The 14,600-nt window shown below is 52.0% G+C and overlaps 2 protein-coding genes across 2 annotated transcripts; one reads left to right on the plus strand and one right to left on the minus strand.

The window, feature by feature from the left end:
* The first annotated feature begins 340 nt into the window (after nt 1-340).
* On the plus strand, nt 341-4,596 carry LOC123181876 (cyclin-dependent kinase C-2). Its single transcript, XM_044594277.1, has 12 exons — nt 341-576; nt 672-753; nt 835-925; nt 1,020-1,049; nt 1,164-1,276; nt 1,353-1,425; nt 1,524-1,644; nt 1,738-1,855; nt 3,256-3,395; nt 3,493-3,550; nt 3,700-3,770; nt 3,899-4,596. The coding sequence occupies exons 1-12, from the start codon at nt 467-469 to the stop codon at nt 4,428-4,430; spliced, it is 1,539 nt and encodes a 512-aa protein (XP_044450212.1). The 5' UTR covers nt 341-466; the 3' UTR covers nt 4,431-4,596.
* A 77-nt stretch (nt 4,597-4,673) lies between these two features.
* LOC123181875 (pre-mRNA-splicing factor ATP-dependent RNA helicase DEAH1-like) lies at nt 4,674-8,636 on the minus strand. The gene has a single exon (XM_044594276.1). The coding sequence runs from the start codon at nt 8,054-8,056 to the stop codon at nt 4,871-4,873; it is 3,186 nt and encodes a 1,061-aa protein (XP_044450211.1). The 5' UTR covers nt 8,057-8,636; the 3' UTR covers nt 4,674-4,870.
* Nucleotides 8,637-14,600: the final 5,964 nt, after the last annotated feature.

Here is a 14,600-nt window from a genome sequence, read left to right on the forward strand (position 1 = left end):
AAAATTATTGAAAAGGATGTTGAGTTTGTTTTTCGTAGGTCCAAGTAAATAAATCTGAGCTTAAATTTGAAACTTGACATGCTTGTAATGTTACACTTTATTTTTTTAGAAAAAATTGCAGAATATTCTGTCTTTATATCTTTTTTTTGAACTTCTGTCTTTCTATCTTTTTTATGATAACTTTCTGTCTTTCTATCTAATCTAATATAATCGGGAAAAAGAAAAAAAAAGATATATAGAAACACCGAAACACGAACGTGTCCAATCTCATCACACGACAACCCCGAAAACGAACGGCCACGATTGAAGCTTGACAACCAACCAGACTCGACTTGTTCAGGCTTCAGAGTCCAGACCACACCCCTCTTCGGCCCCGTTCCTTTCCTTTCCCACGCCCCCACCAACCCAATCCTCGCGTCGCGTCCCCTAAACCCTAACCCGCCGCGAGGGGAAAGCGCCGGAAGCCATGGCGACGGCGGCGCCGGGGCAGCTCAACCTCGACGACTACCCGTCGTGGGGCTCCCGCGGCGTCGACTGCTTCGAGAAGCTCGAGCAGATCGGGGAGGGCACATACGGGTAAGCGCCTATCGTCCCCTCAATCCCAATCCCTCAATCCCGCGAAACGCCTATGCGTCGGTCTGATTCGGCTGCGTCGTCTTTGTTGTTGCCAGGCAAGTGTTCATGGCCAAGGAGACGGAGACCAAGGAGATCGTCGCGCTCAAGAAGATCCGCATGGACAACGAGCGCGAGGGCGTAAGTATCCTTTGTTGCGTCTCTCTATTTTCCTAAATGATGTTCTTGGCTCTGAGGCTTTCTTTTCTCGATTCGACGCAGTTCCCTATCACGGCCATCCGCGAGATCAAAATCCTCAAGAAGCTGCACCACCAGAACGTCATCCAGCTCAAGGAGATCGTCACATCCCCAGGTTCGACTAATCATCCCACGAATCAGAAGAACATCATGTTTGGTTGTTAACCGCCTGCGTCCAGAGGACTAATGGATTGGATTGATTCTTGCAGGGCCGGACAGAGACGAGCAGGGGAAGCAAAGTACGGTTCTTTTTAAGAACGATATTAGTGTTTCTGATTCTTCTCTCAAAAAACTAAAATGAATGGTCCGTTGCCTAGTTTTGCCATTTGACCTGTCGTGTTGTTGTTCCATAGTCGATGGCAACAAGTACAAAGGGAGCATTTACATGGTCTTTGAGTACATGGACCATGACTTGACTGGGTTGGCTGATAAGCCTGGGATGCGCTTCACCATTCCACAGATTAAGGTAAAACCATCCATAAGTGTATGATGATGGTACTGGTTGCTACAAGTGTAGGTCCTGATGTAATGTCATGTACCAGTGCTACATGAAGCAACTCCTCACGGGCCTTCACTATTGCCATATCAATCAAGTTCTGCATCGTGATATTAAAGGTATCTATTGCAGACAATTTGCATGAATTTGGGCGTTATGTTGTGACAGTGACTTCGTTGTTTTTATGCTAATCATGTATCAAAATTTACTCCTGCAGGATCTAACCTCTTGATAGACAACGAGGGTAACTTAAAACTGGCTGATTTTGGCCTAGCAAGATCATTTTCGAGTGATCATAACGCAAACCTCACTAACCGTGTGATCACTCTGTGGTACAGGTATTGCAGTGTTATCCTTTTGTCTTGCAAGTTGTCTAGTGCAGTGTTTGTAATTGGATCTTGCTGACTCTTTTGTTGGGTTAATGATTTCAGACCTCCAGAGTTGCTGCTAGGAAGCACAAAATATGGGCCAGCGGTGGACATGTGGTCGGTGGGTTGTATTTTTGCAGAGCTTCTCAATGGAAAGCCAATACTGCCTGGAAAGAATGAGGTATGGTTTTCTAAAGGTGTTGGACAGATTATTTTTATCAATTGCTGTGATGAGTTTAGTTATTATCATAATTCCTATTAGCTGTCAAATACATAATGTTATGATTATGAAGAGACTTGGAATATCTTTAATTTATTATCAATTGAATATGAATATCGAGAGACTTGGAATATACTTATTATCAATTGAATATCTTTAATTCATTTAGTTCTCAAACCTAAATAGTGTAAGAATCATTTTTATGATTATGAAGAGACTTGGAATATATGTCATGATGTGAAGCTAGAGCATTTAGGTAAAGAGAAACTAGCAGCCATGTGTAACACACCTGGGGAGTACTAGAGATTGTGCTTACTTACTTACTTACGAAGCCTTTTATCCCAAACAAGTTGGGGTAGGCTAGATATGAAACCCTTTCACGAGGACTTCCCAGGAGGTCACCCATCCTAGTACTACTCTCGCCCAAATGGGTTTCATACCCAAAAGACTGGCTAGTTTTTACGTTGGCTCGCCAAGCCTATCACAACCCTTAGATATGAAACCCTTTCACGAGGACTTCCCAGGAGGTCACCCATCCTAGTACTACTCTCGCTCAATTGGGTTTCATACCTATGGGACTGGCTAGTTTTTACGTTGGCTCGCCAAGCCTATCACAACCCTCCTCCTTTACCCGGGCTTGGGACCGGCTATGCCTAGAAGACATAGGCGGAGTTGGAGTACTAGAGATTGTGCAATGTTGCAAAATTATCCTGTTTATCCATATCCATCTGACGGCAACACATCCTACTATTTTTGTACTACTCGGGGAATATCTTCCAGATATTGTACACTGTTGGATATATATCCTACAACAAATCCTACTTGGGTAATATCTAGCCATGTGAAGCTAGACATTTTAACTTGGTTATGGAAGGAAAAACAACTACTATGTTTGTACTCCTGTTATGTGCAAATGTTGCTCTTGTTAGTTCGGAAACTCTTACAAAATTCTCCATATCTACAATAATCTTTAGCTGTACATTTAAACTTGGTTACAGTAGGGAAACAGATTCCATTCTTGTAGTAACCCTATTATGTGAAAATAGAAGTGCACCAATCTCATTGTAAATGTTTTGTAAGTTAGGGAATGCTTCTCTGCTTTGCCAAGAGAAACATAAACTTAACTCCTCCGTCCTCCTTCATCTTTACTCTTAATTTCTTCAAAATCTGCGTGGTTCTTTTCGTGGTTGTAAAAATATAGTTGCTCCCTGTCTAGCCCAGCTGTTTTTTTTTACTTTGAGGCACTTTCAGTCAGTATCTGGAATCACCTAGCACTAAGTATATTTGTTGATTTGTTCCAAGCTTGAACTTGTAGTCTACTGCAATCGCGAGTAATCCGTTGTCTCTGATATTTTGTGCAGCCAGACCAACTGACCAAAATATTTGAGCTTTGTGGTACCCCTGACGAATTGATTTGGCCGGGTGTGACAAAAATGCCGTGGTATAATAATTTGAAGCCTCCCCGCCAATTGAAGAGGCATGTTAAGGATGCTTTTAAACAGTAAGTACTATGTATTATACTTCTCTTATCATTTTGTACTTGAAGCTTGCTCAGTTGCCCTTTCGGAAGAGTGTTTGCTTACTTTGTGGGGTTCTAGTTTTGATTTTCATGCTCTGGATCTGCTGGAGAGGATGTTAACACTGGACCCGTCAAAGGTATAGTTGCTTCTTTTTGGTGTTTGCTTACATTTATATATGCTTTGATATGCAAAAAGTTTGTGAGCCTGGCTTGTTTGTTCATGTTTTTTTAACTGCCAATTCTTTTTATTATTCAACCATAATTTGACATGACTTGCACTCTCCAGAGGATATCTGCAAATGAAGCTCTTGATTCTGAATATTTCTGGACTGATCCCCTACCATGTGATCCTAAAAGGTGATGCTCGTAGGCCTTTTCCGTTCCCTGACTCGTGGCTTGCCATAATCATCCTAAGTTCTATTAAGACATACCCCACTATGATTAATTAATTGATGTCCGTTTTCCTTTTGTGTTTGCTGATGCAGCTTGCCAAAGTATGAGGCTTCACATGAATATCAGACCAAGAAAAGACGTCAACAGCAGCGGCAAGCTGATGATGCTGCTGCAAAGCGGCAAAAGACGCATCATTCTCAGCCTCCTCATGCCCGTTTGCCCCCAATCCAGCAATCAGGCCATCAAATAAGGCCAGCCCAGCCTACCAACAACCCGCATCCACCAATGGCATCTGGGTCAAATCATCACTATGGAAAGCCCCGAGGGCCAGGAGGGCCAAACAGGTACCCACCGGGCGGGAACCAAGGTGGTGGAGGGTATCCGAACCGTGGAGGGCAAGGTGGCGGCTATGGCAGTGGCCCTTACCCCCCTCAACAAGGTCGAGGGCCTCCTCCGTACCCTGGCGGTGGCCCAAGGGGTGGTGGCAGCAGCGGTGGCTATGGTGGTGCTCCAAACTTTCCACAAGCCGGTCCTTATGGTCCTGGCGGCCCAGGCCGGGGGCCAAATTATCCCCCACAAGCTGGCTCTCGAAACCAGCAGCAGCAGTATGGAAACTGGCAATAGTATGTAGCATCTCAACAATACCATGTCATGTAGATTTCTTTTTCTTTTTCGAGAAGGCCATGGCATGTAGGAATTGCCCATGATAAGTGGAAACCTATGCACTGATACTTTAATTTAACTGATGTGCCTTTTTGCTGGGCTTGATATAATTAATGTCATTTATCTATGGGTTAATTATACTTGGGAAGTTTTAGTTTTGTCCTACTAATTTTAAGTGTGATCAACTATTTATATAGCAAAAATACAGCAACATACAGTACACCAAATTAGTTTCATTAGATTCATCATAAAATATATTTGTTGCTGTAGATGTTAGAATTTGTTTATACACTTAAAAGAAGCTTATTTGGGGACATACTAAAATTAATTTGAAATGGAGAGAATAATCTTTATACACAAAATTGAATTCCAGGATTTCTAGGTTGAAATATTGTCGAGGTTCAGGTCTGCCTCGTCGCTGGACCTTTGTCCTTGGCCTTCTTCTTTGGCTCGTGCCCGTCGATGTCCTTGCGCTGGTAATAGTGCGGCGCGATCTCGAGCAGCCACTCCGGCTTGAGCTCCGTCACCTGCCGCATGTACTCCTTCCTGGTCAGCACCAGCTCATGGTACACCACCCACGTCGGCGGCAGCTCCGCCGTCCCGGAGCTCGGGTGCACGAACACCGTCTGCCGGCTCTTGACGGCACGGTACGACCCGTCCTTCTGCCGCCGCGCGGCGTTGCGGAAGTACCCCGCCGTGACCGCCTTCCTTATCCCGTCGAGGTCGCCGGCGCCGGAGCAGTGCTCGATCTCCAGCCGCTCCAGCAGCGCCTCCAGCTGGTCCCGCACGTCCCGCGCGCGCTTCATGGTGCGCGGCTGCACGAAGTTCTCGCGGCACCACTGCGACGAGTAGCCCGACTCCCTCCACGCGTTGTACACGTTGAGCAGCGCCACGTGGTCGCCGACGTTGCCCGCGTGGAAGGCCTGCCGCGCCGTGTCGGCGAGCACCAGCTTGTCCTTGGGCCGGTAGAAGAAGGCGTTCCCGGCCGACAGCATGGCCGCGATGGTCACCACCTCCTCGGAGCACCCGTACTTCTCCGACGCCACGATGGCCTTGGAGAGCATGGGGTCCAGGGGGAACTCCGCCATCCGCCTCCCGGTCTTGGTGAGCTCGCCGCGGCTGTTGAGCGCGCCGAGGGCGAAGAGCTCCTCGAGGGCCTTGAGCAGCGCCTCCGACGCCGGGGGGTCCATGAAGTCGAAGCCCACCAGGTCGTTGATGCCCAGCGCCTTGAGCCGCAGCACCACGTTGGCCAGGTTGCTCCTCTGGATCTCCGGGACCGTGTCGTCGTCCAGGTCGTGCCTGAAGTTGTACTCCGTGAAGAGGCGGAAGCACTTGCCCGGGCCCGTGCGCCCCGACCGGCCGGCGCGCTGGTCCGCCGACGCCTTGGAGATGGGCTCCACGCGCAGCGACTCCATGCCCGTGCGCGGGTTGTACGACTTGAGCTTGCAGAAGCCCGGGTCGATCACGTACTTGATCCCGTCGATGGTCAGCGACGTCTCGGCGATGTTGGTGGCCAGGACCACCTTGCGGGCGCCCTCCGGCGTCGGCTCGAAGATCTTGCCCTGGAGCTCGGTGGGCAGGTTCGCGTAGATCGGGCAGATCACCAGCTCCGCAATCTTGCTGCCGACCGTCATCATCTTCTGCTTCAGCAGCTCTTCCACCGTCTCGATCTCCTCCTGCCCCGTGAGGAACAGCAGGATGTCGCCGGCGGGCTGCTTGACGTGCAGCTGCAGGACCGTGACCACTGCGGCGGCGATGTAGTCCGCCTCCGGCGCCGTGGTGTAGTGGATGTCCACCTTGTACCGTCTCCCGGGGATCTTGAAGATGGGGGCCTCGTCGAAGAAGTCGCTGAACCTCTCGGCGTTGAGCGTTGCGCTGGAGATGAGCAGCTTCACGTCCGGCCGGAAGCGCGCAATGTCCTTGACCAGGCCGAAGAGGATGTCGGTGGAGAGCGTGCGCTCGTGCGCCTCGTCCACGATCACCATGCTGTAGCTCGCCAGGTCCGGCTCGCCGAGGAACTCCCGCAGGAGCATCCCGTCCGTCATGTACTTGATCATCGTCTTGTCCGAGGTGCAGTCCTCGAACCTGATGGAGTAGCCGACCTCGTGCCCGAGCTTGACGCCCAGCTCCTGCGCCACCCTCGCCGCCACGCTCATCGCCGCCACGCGCCGCGGCTGCGTGCACGCGATCTTCTTCCCCTTGGCCGTGTACCCGGCCTCGTGGAGGTACTGCGGTATCTGCGTGGTCTTGCCGGAGCCGGTCTCTCCGACGATGATCAGCACCTGGTACTTCTCGATGGCCTTGAGCAGATCGTCCTTGAACTTGTACACGGGCAGATTCTTCCTCTCGTTCTGCAGCTCCCGCTGTAATGTGACCTTGGCGTCGACGGCCTCGGCCAGTTCGTCCATCTCGCCGTCCGGCTCGGCGCCGGCCTGCACCGTCGACTTGACGAAGTCGACCATGTCTTCCAACACGAGCTCGTAGCCGCCGCCAGCCGGGACACCATCACCTGATCCAAAGTGCAGCCGAGACTTCCTTATCTGCTGCTCTTCCCAGGCCTCCTGCTCCGAGAAGAAATTGCTCCTCTTGCCGTCTCTCGCCGCCGCCTCGGGGTCATCGTACCGTTGCCTCGGAACGGCGAACCGCTTGGCCTGATCCACGTTTTCTGCGGCATCGTATGCCTCTGGCATCCTGTAGTATTCGCCGGCGTCGGCGTCCTTTCCGACGCGGTCCTTGACAAGGTCGTAGATTTCCTTCTTGCGCCTGAATTCCCGCTCTTCGGCGTTGGTCATCTTCACGCCGTCGAAGATGAGCTCGTTGTCGACGATCTCGTCTCGCATCTCCTCCACCTTCATCTTCTTCCGCTTTTCCAGGTAGGCCTGCCGCGAGGCCGTCCTGAGCTCCGAGGTGTCGCCCCTGTCCATCGCCTCGGACCGCCGGGCGAGCTCGCCCTGTTCTCGCTTGGACGGCTTCCGGTCCGTCAGTTTCCTAGTGCTGGCCGCGTCGCGTTCTCTGATGTGCTGGTCGAGCTGAGCCTTCTCGATCTGGTCACGGTCCATCTCCTCTAGTTCCTCCCCACAAGAATTGCCGCCGTCCTTCGCGGGAGCACGCCGCGCTCGCACTTTCCGCCCTGAATCGCGCATTACAGTCGCCTCCTCCTCGCCGTCGTCGTCCCCTTGGCTCGCGGCCTTCTGCCTGAAACGCTTGTTGCTGTTGGTGTTAGAGGACGACGCGGTGTCGATGGCGGTGGCGCCGGCGTCTTCAGCGACATCGTCCTCATCGTCGAGCAGCTTGAAGGCGCTCTGCCTCTTGGCGAACGCCGCCGCCTCCTGCACCTGCTTCCGGTACTCGCTGACGCGGGAGCCCTGGCGGGGGAACATGGCGTGCACGTCCTCCGCGAAGGCGACGGTGTCGGCGGAGGAGGGGAGGCCGGCGAGGTCGACGAGGCGCGCCGCGAGGTCGGCCGCCGAGGCGCTCTCCCGCGCGAGGCGGAGAACCAGGCGCACCACCATGACCTCGGAGTAGCCCACGAGCGCCATCAGACGGTCGGACACCCGCGTCTTGAGCTGGCCCTCCTCGCTCGACATGGCGTGACCGGCCGAACACGGACACACCGCGCTCTCGTCGACCCCGGCCGCGACCGCGACGCCGCCGCCTCGCCGGGAGAGCAGAGTCGGTTCCGAAGGAAGGGGTAAACGTGCGACCGCTTTATCCGTGCTTCCGCTGATGGGTCTTTAATTATTTTGATTTGATTTGTGTACGTGATCGGAAGCTGGCTATGGCGGTTCCAAACCGACTCGGCAGTGAGTTGGGAATCCGTGGCTCCGCCGGAAGGAGCTGCCTAGATCCCAGCCCTTCGTATTGCTGGACGTCGGCGTTGCAGGCCGACTCGATGTTTTTGGCTCAAGTTCGACGAAATTCAAGAAACGTTGGCTTTCTTGATCTTCAAGAAACAACAGCTTGACCGACATGAATTGAATACCATTAGTTGACTCCGGTCCACAGGACACGCGGTGGATTGGCTTGAAGGGTTGGAACTTCTCTCGCTTCACACATGTAGGGATCCGTAGTCCTACCGAGGGTTTCATGTAGTATCTACTACTCCCTCGGTTCTAAAATAGATGACCAAGCTTTGTAAAGTTGGGTCATCTATTTTAGAACGGAGAGAGTACCTCCGTTCCAACATATATGATGTTTTAGTAGGCTAGTTGTATCTAAATGATAATCGTTAAAATGAAATGATAATAATGTATACCATAGGGAGGCCGCTAGCCGTCAGCCAGCTGATCTTAGAAAAGCTCATCTGCATATCCAGCCGTTGGTTTACTTACGCATAATCTAATTTGGTCCGCTTAATCCTTGATGATAGGGTCACACCGAGACCATGTTATCGCTTCCTTCCCAGCACGCCCACGTCTGCAACGCCTCCATCATCCTTGTTACTCGCACTGCTACGCACGAAGCTTTTGCGAGAGCTGCATCGACGACGTGCTCCATTGCAGACCGACGATACTTCGGTGGCCCAACGATGCTCCAATCCAGCACTGTCGATACTCCCGTAGCACCACACGGCGGATGTCGGTGCTCCATTACAGCACTGGGTATGCTCCGGTGGCCCGGCGATGCTCCATTATAGCAACATCGATGCTCTCATAGAACCACGCAGCACTCGTGCATCACAGCGGAGCCCTCACAGCAACCCTGCATCGCTTTCACACCACCACTTGTAGGGTCGCAACCCGCGACGTTGAAGCAAACACCAGTGCTTTGCACTGGTGCCGCCGCTCACCTCCCACCACTGCTTGCAGCGTCGCTGATGGTGTCTTGGCTAGGGACCTCTAATCATGTCAACTCCTGGCCCGGTGGGCCGGGCTGAGGGCATGTCTTTTCCGACCTGGGCCAAATCGTACGGTCCATGAAATATAATTAGAAGGATCTAGACGGCTCGACGTATACTTCAAGATGCTGAATTCGTGGAGGTTTTCTATCTCTCCGTACGTAGCCGGCTAGGATCCATGTACCCTAGGACCCTCGTACCTATATAAACTGAGGGGCCCGGCTCATAAAGATATCACACAATCTCTTGGTAGATTCATGTACTCTGTACTCACTCCCACGCAATAAACACAAGCATGACGTAAGGTTCCCGCTGGGATGAAAACCACGACAGGGACAAAGATATGAATCTTTGTTGTCCCCGCGGGCAGGATAGGCACGAAAGAGGTGTTATTGGGATGGGTTTGGGAAGGCAATACCCGACTAGGTAATAACCCCCATTGCCATTTATTGGGGAATGCAATATTTAATTTTTTTACCTACGATCATGCAAGATCTATCTAGGAGATGCATAGCAACGAGTGGGGAGAGTGTGTCCACGTACCCTCGTAGACCGAAAGAGGAAGCGTTTAGTAACGCGGTTGATGTAGTCGAACGTCTTCGCGATCCAACCGATCCAAGTACCGAACGTACGGCATCTCCGCGTTCAGCACACGTTTAGCTCGGTGACGTCCCTCGGGCGCTTGATCCAGTTGAGGACGAGGGAGAGTTCCGTCAGCACGATGGCGTGGCGACGGTGATGATGAAGTTACCGGCGCAGGGCTTCGCCTAAGCACTACGACGATATGACCGAGGTGTGTGTAACTGTGGAGGGGGGCACCGCACACGGTTAAGAGAAACTTGTGTGTCTATGGGGTGCCCCCTCCCACGTATATAAAGGAGGGGGGAGGAGGAGGCCGGCCAAGGTGTGGCGTGCCAAGGGGGGAGTCCTACTTGGACTCCCGGTCCAAGTAGGATCCGCGCCCCCCTTTCCTATTCTAAGAAGAAGGGGGAAAGAGAGGGAGGAGAAGAAGGAAAGGGGGCCGCCCCCAACCGTAGTTCAATTCGGTTTGGGCTTGGGGGGGGGGGGCCCTCCACCTGGCCGTCTGCCTCCTCTCTCCTTAAGGGCCCATGAAGGCCCATTAACCCCCCGAGGGGTTCCGGTAACCCCCCGATACTCCGGAAAATGTCTGAACCTTTCCGAAACTATTCCGGTGCCCAAACATAACCTTCTAATATATCAATCTTTATGTCTCGACCATTTTGAGACTCCTCGTCATTTCCGTGATCTCATCCGGGACTCCAAACAAACTTCGGTACATCAAATCACATAACTCATAATACAAATCGTCATTGAACGTTAAGCGTGCGGACCCTACGGGTTCGAGAACTATGTAGACATGACCGAGACACATCTTCGGTCAATAACCAATAGCGGAACCTGGATGCTCATATTGGCTCTTACATATTCTACGAAGATCTTTATCGGTCAAACCGCATAACAACATACGTTGTTCCCTTTGTCATCGGTATGTTACTTGCCCGAGATTCAATCGTCGGTATCATCATACCTAGTTCAATCTCATTATAGGCAAGTCTCTTTACTTGTGCCATAATGCATCATCCCGCAACTAACTCATTAGTCACATTGCTTGCAAGGCTTATAGTGATGAGCATTACCGAGAGGGCCCAGAGATACCTCCCCGATACACGGGGTGACAAATCCTAATCTCGATCTATGCCAACTCAACAAACACCATCGGAGACACATGTAGAGCATCTTTATAATCACCCAGTTATGTTGTGACGTTTGATAGCACACAAGGTGTTCCTCCAGTATTCGGGAGTTGCATAATCTCATAGTCAGAGGAACATGTATAAGTCATGATGAAAGCATTAGCAATAAAACTAAATGATCATGTGGCGGAGTTGGCGGCGGGAGACGGAGAGCGACGAGGTGGCCCGCCGACGGGAGCCGCCTAAGCAACGCGGGCGGTGAGGGCAGCCTGGCGCTCAGCTCGAGCGCGGCGAGCGTCCGCCATGAAGACGACGGAGCGACGGATCGACGAAAGGGAAGCTACGACGCACCCCTACCTGGCGCGCCAGGTGTCGGATCTCGGGTTCCGGCAAAACCCTTAAGGTTCAAACTCTGGGGTGCGCGCGAAGTCTTTCCCTCCTACCGATCTACGCCCTAGCTCTCTAAGATCTTGCGGACGAACTCGACGGACTCACAACACAGAAAGACACGAGATTTATACTGGTTCGGGCCACCGTTGTGGTGTAATACCCTACTCCAGTGTGGTGGTGGTGGATTGCCTCTTGGGCTGATGATGAACAATACAAGGGGAAGAACAGCCTCCTGAGGTTGAGGTGTTCTTGTGCTTTGCCAACTTGTGCGTGTGAGGATGGAGTGGATCCAGTCCAAGATCAGATGATCCCTACTACTACGGTGGCTAGACCTATTTATAGAGGCCCTGGTCCTCTTCCCAAATATTGAGCGGGAAGGGAGCCAACAACGGCGGGCAATTTGAAAGGGGACATTTAGTACAAGCTATCCTGACAAAGGTGGTCTTCGCCTGCAAAAGGCTCTGATGATGACGCCGCCTTGGGCTCCATGGTGACCTCCGCCTCGCCGTCCTCCTGGTCTTGGTCTCGTTGCACTGATATGGAAACCTTTGCGAGATGCCTCGGTACTCCGCGCCTGCGCCCGTCTCCTTAGCACCAAAGAGGAAACAAGGACGCTGCGCGCATCGGCGCCCGCCTGGCGCCAGCCTGGTGTCGATCGTCATGGCTCACGTCACGAGAGCCTCGTGAGGTTTGCCCCGCCTTGATATCTCCGCTCCTCGTGAGCCTGCCTGGCTAGGCCACTCCTGAGGAGGTCTTGCACCGTCTGCCTCGCGAGGCTTGGCCCCTCGCGAGGGTCTTGGATGGTTTGTTGATGAAGATGGGCCGTACGGCCTGCTAACTCAGCCACGCCGTGGGCCGCAGGCAAGCAAGTCTGGGGACCCCCGTTCCTAGAACGCCGACATCCGCACCAGTAGAAAAGAGGAAGGGGATATGGGCCGGCCTAGAGCGGTGCAGGGGGTGTGCCCCCGTTTGCATACACTGAACTAGCGCCGTTTAGGAATGGCTTACTCTCGCCCTATCCTGCCACATCAGCTCAAACATGCAGGTCTCAACTGTCAGATTTGCTGTTAAGACTTGCAAATCATTGAATAAGGCTGGTCGTAATGTCAGTGTCATAAGGCTGGTCATAGTGGAGAGTAACTTAGACTAGTAACATAGACATGTTATAGTGGGTAGTGTCATATGTATAGTAACATAGATGTCTTCATTTATTACTTTGTAGACTCATTTTGCATTGGGAAACGCTATGTGATGGTAACATATTATGTTACTCTATTTGCCTCTCTCCTCATTAACTACCTGCCACCTCATCATTTTTACTTATGTGGTACTACCTATGTTACGTGGTTAGGGCTTGGCGTTTGCACATAGATAGGGGGGTCCAATTCTGGCAGACAATTGTCCAACTCATGCCGGTCCTTCGTATTGGGTCCTCCATCTCGGTTGGAACCGGCACAACCACACTATTCTGGCTAGACAGGTGGTCGGGCATGCAACCCTTTGCCGTGCGGTTCCAACCCCTTTTCAACATTTGCGCCAACCCGAATTTGTCTGTTGAGTCGGCCTTATGGATTTGGGCAATATCGCATTTCGGCGTACCTTCGGACAGGGTGAGCGAGACCTCTGGGAGGACCTCATCGCGTGCATTGCCCTTCACACCCCGGTACTCGGACCGGACACAACGCGTTGGTGCCTCGAGCCGTCGGGCCGATTCTCCTCCAAATCGCTCTATCAGGCGATTCTACCCATTCCAGGACCGGCAGAGCTAAATCTCCTTTGGGAGATCAAACTGCCTCTGAAGATTAGAATCTTCCTATGGCAGCTAGTGCGTGGGCTCCTTCCTTTGGGCACCGAGGTGCTTAAGCGGAGTGGCCCATCCGATGGCTTATGCCCGCTCTGTTCTATCCCTGAAGACTCCAACCACATCTTCTTTGTTTGCCCCTCTGCGTGTTTTTTGTGGAGTTGCTTACGCGAGATCGTAGGTGGCAGTTGGTGCCACCCTAATCTCCTGGATATGTTCGCGGAAGTACTTACCTTCCCTAGCTCTGCGCGTCCCCCCATCTGGGTGATGGTGGGCTCGCTGCTGTGGACATTATGGAATGTCCGCAATAAATTGGTGATTGAGCATCACATTCCTCTACGTGTTGCTGACGCCATATACAAACTGTGTGGCTTTTTACAGCTATGGAGGCCACTTAGCAAGCGCCAAGACTGCCCCTTCATCGACAAGATGACCACCGACCTACGCACCTCCGCCTCTCGACTCGCCCCGCCGCTCCAACCGCAGCTCCCTCCGCCTCCGCCGGAGCCAGATTAGTTGCTCTTTTATTTGAGGGGTTTGTTGTGCTGTGCCCCCAGCAAGACCTTGGAACCTGTTGTATTCTTTTCTATTGTTGGATCCGTTTGACGGAACCTTGCTACCGTACTTTGTTTTGTGGTGGTTGTTGCTTTATAATATAAAGCGGGGGAAACCCTTTTTCGTCTAAGTAGTATCATGTCAACTAGACTTTCTTGATGACGTGATGCACAATTAAACGAGAAAAGAGAGGGTGTGATATCATACCATGATACCGTATCATATTAAATGTTGTAGTACTTTGTTTCATGCATGACAATTAATAAGGCAACCAAAGTTACTAACCTGTGATACTGTGCATTACCGAAATAGGATCATATGCATGATACTACTATATAATACTCCTCACTACGACCAGCCTAAGAGCATCTCCACTCGTTCGGTCCCCAGGGGCTTGGAATAGCACCGTGTGGGGGCGCGCCGGGCAAAACATCGGCGTGGGGGCGGTCGGTTTCCCAACCGCCGCCCCAAGGTCGCCCAGACGCCGTTTAAAAAAAACCTAGTTCAGCTAAAATTCGGTCAAACACGAGACAAATTTGGAGGAAATTTAGGCGGTTCATTGATATTTATACAAATTAAAAACATAATTTAAAAACAAACTAAAATACTACTATTACGCCGCCGTTGCGCCGCCTTCTACATGCATAGGAGCCTGTAGAAGTTGGTGTAGTCACCGCCGCCGTCGTCATCGCCACTGTCCTACACGCCGCCGCTGTCCTTGTTGCACCCCTAACCTGCGTCGTCGATGCGGGGGGGGGGGGGGGGGTGGACGGCCCGGGAGCCTCCTCGTCACGGTCGTCGAGGATGACGACACCGCCCAACTCGTGGCCGCG

The sequence above is a fragment of the Triticum aestivum genome, chromosome 1D (assembly GCF_018294505.1).
Source record: "Triticum aestivum cultivar Chinese Spring chromosome 1D, IWGSC CS RefSeq v2.1, whole genome shotgun sequence".
Taxonomy (NCBI): Eukaryota; Viridiplantae; Streptophyta; class Magnoliopsida; order Poales; family Poaceae; genus Triticum; species Triticum aestivum.

Excerpts from the sequence above, each read along its gene's own strand:
- LOC123181876 (XM_044594277.1), top strand. The coding sequence starts at position 467 with ATGGCGACGGCGGCGCCGGGGCAGCTCAACCTCGACGACTACCCGTCG. Across the intron at positions 754-834 it reads TGGACAACGAGCGCGAGGGC|TTCCCTATCACGGCCATCCG; the intron begins GTAAGTATCCTT and ends GATTCGACGCAG. Across the intron at positions 1,277-1,352 it reads TCACCATTCCACAGATTAAG|TGCTACATGAAGCAACTCCT; the intron begins GTAAAACCATCC and ends GTCATGTACCAG.
- LOC123181875 (XM_044594276.1), bottom strand. The coding sequence starts at position 8,056 with ATGTCGAGCGAGGAGGGCCAGCTCAAGACGCGGGTGTCCGACCGTCTG.